The 6,000-nt window shown below is 49.9% G+C and overlaps 1 protein-coding gene across 3 annotated transcripts in view; it reads right to left on the bottom strand.

Moving 5' to 3' along the window:
• Nucleotides 1-5,368: 5,368 nt before the first annotated feature.
• LOC144142769 (atlastin-2-like) overlaps nucleotides 5,369-6,000 on the bottom strand; it is a 59,757-nt gene continuing 59,125 nt past the window's right edge. For all 3 annotated transcript variants that reach the window (XM_077674474.1, XM_077674477.1, XM_077674476.1), the window contains one exon: nucleotides 5,369-5,667. In XM_077674474.1, coding sequence (XP_077530600.1) covers nucleotides 5,617-5,667 — 51 coding nt within the window. In that variant the 3' untranslated portion in view covers nucleotides 5,369-5,616. The remainder of the gene's footprint in view (nucleotides 5,668-6,000) is intronic.

Genomic DNA, 6,000 nt, shown 5'->3' with positions numbered 1-6,000 from the left:
TTCTTTGGCTAGTCGGTGGTCCGGCGCTGGATATTTGCGACGAGCCTGTCTGTAGTGCGACAATATTTCTGCGTATGTGGGAAGAGGCATACATTTTGGATATGAATTTCTCTGGTACTGTGGTTCCCTCTCGGAGACGGCCCGGTGTGAATGTTCTCGTGCTGCGGCGTGAGCCGCTTCGTTTCCTTCGAGGGCGGTGTGTCCGTGCGACCATACGATTTCTATGCTTGGCAATTGGGGGTGTCGCTGCAGTATGTGCAGAGCGGGTTTTGAAATTCTTCCATTTAAATAGTTGCGGCACGCCGTCTGTGAGTCGGTGATGATGGTGATGTACTTTTTTCCAGTAGTGGCTGCGAGGGCAATTGCGACTTCTTCTGCTATCTCCGTTGACTTTGTTAGGACGGTCGCTGCCGATAGCTCTTTACCCGCTGCGTCGATTACGCTGATTGTGTGAGCCGGCTGGTCCTGGTAGGGCGATGCGTCTGTGTATCTGGCGGTCGGCACATGTTGAAACCGTTTGCGGATGTATCCGATTCGAGCCTCTCGGCTTGCTTTGTTGTATTCGGGGTGCATATTACGGGGGATGGGTGCTATCCGTATGTTCTGTCAGATGATGGGTGGGATGCACGTTTTCTGGTGCTGCTGAGAAGGAACGGGGTAGCCAAGTTGAGATAAAGTAAAGCGATTGGCAGTGGTGAGGCGTACTCGGCGGAATTGGGAAGACTGATGTGCCTCGCATATTTCTTCCCAGGTGTTAGATATTCCTAGTTGCCGGAGCTTCTTCGTCGAGGTTTTCGGGGGGAGGACGAGTGCTGTTTTGAATGCTTGTCTTATAACATTAAGCTTGGTAATTTCGGCGGGTTTAAGATTCAGATAGGGTGTTCCGTAAGCAATTCGACTGATGAGAATAGCCTGTATTATGCGGATAGTATCCTTTTCTTTCAGCCCTGAGCGTCTTTCGGAAATTCAGTGTATAAGGTGCATTATTTGGGTAACAGTGCGTTCAAGTGGTAAGATGGTTTGCGATATTGATCCGTCTCTGGGAATCGTCAAGCCCAGAATACGCAGATGTGGTACGTTGGGGATGGTTTGTCCATCGATGGTAACTGTAGGGTCCGGTGTTGTGTCCGCGTTCTTTTTGGATAGCCGTTTACGGAGAGTTAGTAAGGCTGATTTTTCAGGGGCACACTGGAGGCCTCGGGTGCGTAAGTACTCCGGCGTTGTATTTATTGCCTCTTGTAGGGCTTCTTGTTGTTCTCCAATGGAGCCTGTCGGTGTCCACAGTGTAAGGTCGTCCGCATAAATGGCGTGCCGTAAGTTGGGGATGTTTAGGAGAAGGGGAAGCAGGTCTTTCATGGCCAGATTAAAAAGCAATGGCGAAATTACCGAGCCTTGTGGTGTTCCTTTTGGGCATACTGGGAATGTATCAGATCGTAGGTGTCCAATGCCTATACTGGTGGTGCGGTCGGTGAGGAAGGCTTTGACATATTCGTATACTCTTTCCCCGCAATGTATCGAGTTCAAGCCTTGCGGTATGGCTGAGTGTGAGACGTGGTCGTATGCTCCTTTAATGTCAATTGCCAATATAGAGTATTTGTGCTCATTTGAAAGCCGTTGAATTACATCTTCTTTCAGCCGCAACAGTACGTCCTGTGTGGACAGATGTGGTCGGAATCCGTACATTGTGTGGGGGAAGTAATCGTTGTCTTCTATGTACGCCGAAAGGTGGTTGTGTACAAAGTGCTTCAGCACTTTACCTACGCATGATGTTAGCGAAATGGGCCGGACATTCTTCGGGACTAATGGTTTGCCTGACTTGGGAATTAGAGTGACGTCGGCATGTTTACACTGCGGTGGTAAGATGCCTGTTGTCCACTGGCCATTGACGTAGTCCAAGAGTTAATCAAGTGTTAGAGGGTCGAGGTTGCGTAGTAATTTGTTGGGTATTTGATCACGACCGGGGGCGGTGTTCCGAGTGAGGTTTCTTGTTACCGCTTCTATTTCCTGTATGGTGAAGGGGGCCTCCAGATCTTGGTTAGTGTGACCAGTATATGTAGGTTGCACGGATATGTTGTGCGTCGTCGTAGCATTTAGGGGTGCCATGATTTCATTAAGTAAGTCTTGTTCGGTACCGGGGTAGTTATGGATAAGTCTTCGAATTTGGTGGCTGATGCTAGTTTTGGTTTCTTAAGTACCCATGAGAGTCCTCGGGAGATTCCATGTTTTGCGTGTACCAAGTGTCCCCTGTAGTTTGTCGCAAAATTGCGTCCAATTTTGTCAGCTTATATGGTTCGCATATTCTTCTGCTTCTTTAGTTAGTTTTGCAATGCGGAGTTTAAGCTTGCGGTTTGTTTTTCTATTTTTCCAGCGTTTCATTTGTCCTTGACGGGCATCCCAAAGGTGCTGGAGGTGGGTGTCAACAGCGGGGTAATCTTGAGTCAGCAGAAGCGCTCTGGTGTGCTTTTTGAGCAGGCCTAGCAGCTCCTTGGTCCACTCTACTAGATTTCGGATTGGATTATCCGGTTTTTTTTTCGCGGAATTTCTCCCAGTCTGTTATGCGAGATGTACCCAGTCTTTGGTTCCCACGTGACCGATTTGGAATCTGGAGTTCAATTATGTAATGGTCGCTGCCAAGAGTTTCTGCGAGACAGCGCCATGAAAAATCTGTTATATTGCGAGTGAGAGTTAAGTCTGGTGAGGTGTCTCGGGAGACACTATTGCCAATTCTTGTGGGTGTATGAGGTTGGTTGCAGAGGGTTAGGCAACCTTGCTGTATTGCTTCCTGTAATAGGGTACCTTTGCGGGTATTACGGGCATAGCCCCAAGCCGTATGAGGCGCATTAAAGTCCCCTACTGTTGCCAGCTGGTTTCCTTTGGCCCGTATGGTGGCTTCCTTTATCAAGGAGTTAATTCCCGGTAGATGCCTAGAGGGTGGACTGTAGATATTAAGGAGGTAGAGGCTTGGCTGTTTTTTATTGGACGGAAGGAGCTCCACGAATTCGTAATCTATGGTTGTTAAGAGCATGCGTGTAGCTGGGCAGTCCGCGTGTTTCGCACCAGTATTGCCGTACGGGCCTGTGGGGTTGTGCAAAAAGCATTGTAGTCTCGAAGGGCGACCTGATTGACGTCTACTTCCTGCAGGGCTATGATGTCCGGAAAACATTGTTGTGAAAACGGTAACAATGAACTCTTCTTATTTCGGAATGAAAGACAATTACACTGCCAAATAACCGTGTTTCGGGCGGGAGTAGAACCGTGTTATGTAGAGAGCATTGAAGACTCGCCATCGTTCCAGTTAGATTCGGCCGGGTCTTTTGGGCTCTGTGGTAGAGGGATGTGTTTAGGTGTCTTGAGCCGCTAAGCCGCTTGCGCTTGTTTGCCTCTATGACCGTGAGCCGCTCGTCAAGTTGTTGGTATTGGGTCTGGAACTTCTGAACCCCGTCGTGAATGAAGCGTTTCAGATCTTCGAATGATGACAGTAGAGTCGTGTTTGCGGGGGGGGGGGGTATGGCGGTTGTGCCGTGGTTGAGGCGTTTGTGTTTTCATAGGTCGGAGCTGTGGTAATTACTGTGTTGGTATTATCAAAAGTCCTGGTTATTTCCGGTGATGTGACCTGACTTTGCATTTGGGCACGGAGTTCAGCTATTTGTTGCTCCAGAATGTTGAACTGCTTTGACTTCTCTTCCAGTAAGGCTTTGAGCTGAGCGTTTTCTTGCCTTAGTGCTTCATTTTGTGCATCGTGATTGGGGAGGGTGGGGAGTTGGGGTGTTTCACGTAGTGGGAGAGGGGAAAAATGTGTTTCAGCAGTGGGTGGAGAAGCGGCAACTGCCGTCCAGCTCACCTGTGGTTGTTGGTGGTGGGTTTCCAGAGTAGGAGGATGCAGGTGGTGCTGCACAGGTTGGTATCGATGATATTGGTTGTCCTGAAGTCTCAGTTCACGCGCACGCACTCGGAAGGGTGGTGGTGGAGGTCTAAGTTTGCGTTTGCAGTCCTTGCTGGCTGTTAGATGCTCTAGTCCGCAAAGCTGACACTTTGGCTTACACGTGTGGTCCGGCACAGGGTTCTTGGCATGACACTGTTTGCATATATCCACTTGTGAATTAGGGCTAACGTCCTGTCGGTGCCCGAGAGCACCACACAGGGAGCAGCACTGGTAGTACGTTCGCCTATAAGGTTTGCAGCGTGTGAGCATACCGTACGCCCTTACGTAGAAGGGCACGTGCGGGCCTTCAAATGTGATGACCGCTGTGGTCGAGGCGCCGAGCATCCTTGCTTCTAGGATGGTTGGTCCAGTTGTGACGACGGCTTCGCGCAGTTGGTCCGGTGTGATGCCGGGGTCAATGCCATGTATAATCCCTCGAGCGGTACCGGGCGGTGGTTTCAGATAGGCGGTGACCTCGAAGGTGGTGGTTCCAAGCTGCAGGGTCGTGATACGCCGTAGAGCTTCTACGCAGCCTTTGTCTGGTGTGCTCACAGTGACGAGGTTTTGCTGAGCTTGTGGTTGCGTGATGACTTGAGCGTAGAATCGGCGTTCTGGGATCCCGCTAGCTTGTTGGATGCTGTGCATGAGTTGTCTGTCGAGCCATGCCGCGATTCGGAGTCCCGAGCGCGGGCGAAAGACGATCTTATAGTCACTTTCAGGGAGTTTGAGCGCAGGCGGGATACGAAGTGGTGGTATTTGCTTACTTGCAAGTCCCGCTTGTGCTGCAGCTGGTGGCGGCTGCTTCTGTGACTGGCGCTCTCGTAGGATTTGCCGCCAAGGGTCATGTTTTGGGAGAGCTCGGCCGCTGAGTGGGTCGAATTCCATTGTTTCTTCGGCAGCGGGGCTCATGGTTGCTGTGTTCGACTGCATTCTGAGCCCAGCTGGCGCGGAGAGCAGCGCCAGAGGCCGGCGTGGCTGTTCTTTGGCTGCCTAGGCCTGAGTAGGCCTACCAGCCGCCGTGGCGTGATCGGGTCTTCAGATGTTGGCTGTGGTCCCGTGAGGGGACCGAACTGACCTTGGGTGGTGTCCAGGCGCGTCAGGTGACGTTACGGATCCGACGGGAGGATTTTCAGCTAGTGTCGGGCAGTATTTCGGCGTGAAACAACTTTGATGCGGGAGCCCATGCGAAGCGGGTTTGCGCTGCATGGCCCCATAGCGGAGGACTCCATTCTGGGTATAAATGTTTCTTTTGGAATGTTATGAAGCAAGTATCCGGGGATATGTTTTCAAGGGAAATTTACCATGCCAGTGAAATCACTGTAACGTAAACAAGGCGTATTTTATTTCGAAAAGAGAGAACAATAATGAAGAGCCTCTAAGGCGAGTCTTCTGAAGTACATTTAAGACGGTTGTCACCACTGCAAGGAGACTATCAAGGCACTCGGGCAATGTTCACTGAAGATTTATTACACTCATCGCGGGTCACCAAATTTAGGACCCTGTACATTGTGACGGCCGTTGGCCTTGGTTTCAACGACGAATTAGTTCTTATATTTGCTTGAAGAGAACCGATGTTGAGCACGCCCGCTGGAATCGATTCACAAAAAAAAAAAATGCAACTGTTCGTTACGTCGTTTTCAACAAATCCCTGGTCGGCACTCCTGATGGGAAGCTCTGGCACGCTGATCTTCATCCTAGTTTTTCTTGGAACCATCTGTTTCTTCGCCTAGCCACTCCATGACACCCTGCGAGATCATCGATGGTGATTGTTATAAATGGAAAGCATCCATCATTGGTCTCCAGTATTTTCTTATCTGACTAACAGCAAAGGCAAGGTCCAACAATTTTTAAAGGGATCCTGCAACACGTATCACAGCTTTTATCGAAATCTTAAATGCTGTTAGATTAGGAGGTCGCAAAGTACCTGAGCTAGAAATTACTGCTCTATGCCCATCAGATAGCATAGAAACATGCTCAGAACGTTTTTCTCTTTTTTCCGGTCTTGGTGTTTTTTGACCACTGGAATCGCGTCATTTAAGTGGTGCTGCGACTATTGGCCGGCCCTATCTCTTGGGATG

The sequence above is a fragment of the Haemaphysalis longicornis genome, unplaced genomic scaffold (assembly GCF_048455015.1).
Source record: "Haemaphysalis longicornis isolate Haplotype H1 unplaced genomic scaffold, Haemaphysalis longicornis Haplotype H1 scaffold_6, whole genome shotgun sequence".
In the NCBI taxonomy this organism is placed as follows: domain Eukaryota; kingdom Metazoa; phylum Arthropoda; class Arachnida; order Ixodida; family Ixodidae; genus Haemaphysalis; species Haemaphysalis longicornis.
Note: the sequence above shows the minus strand (reverse complement) of the source record. Positions and strands in the feature narration are given on the sequence as shown.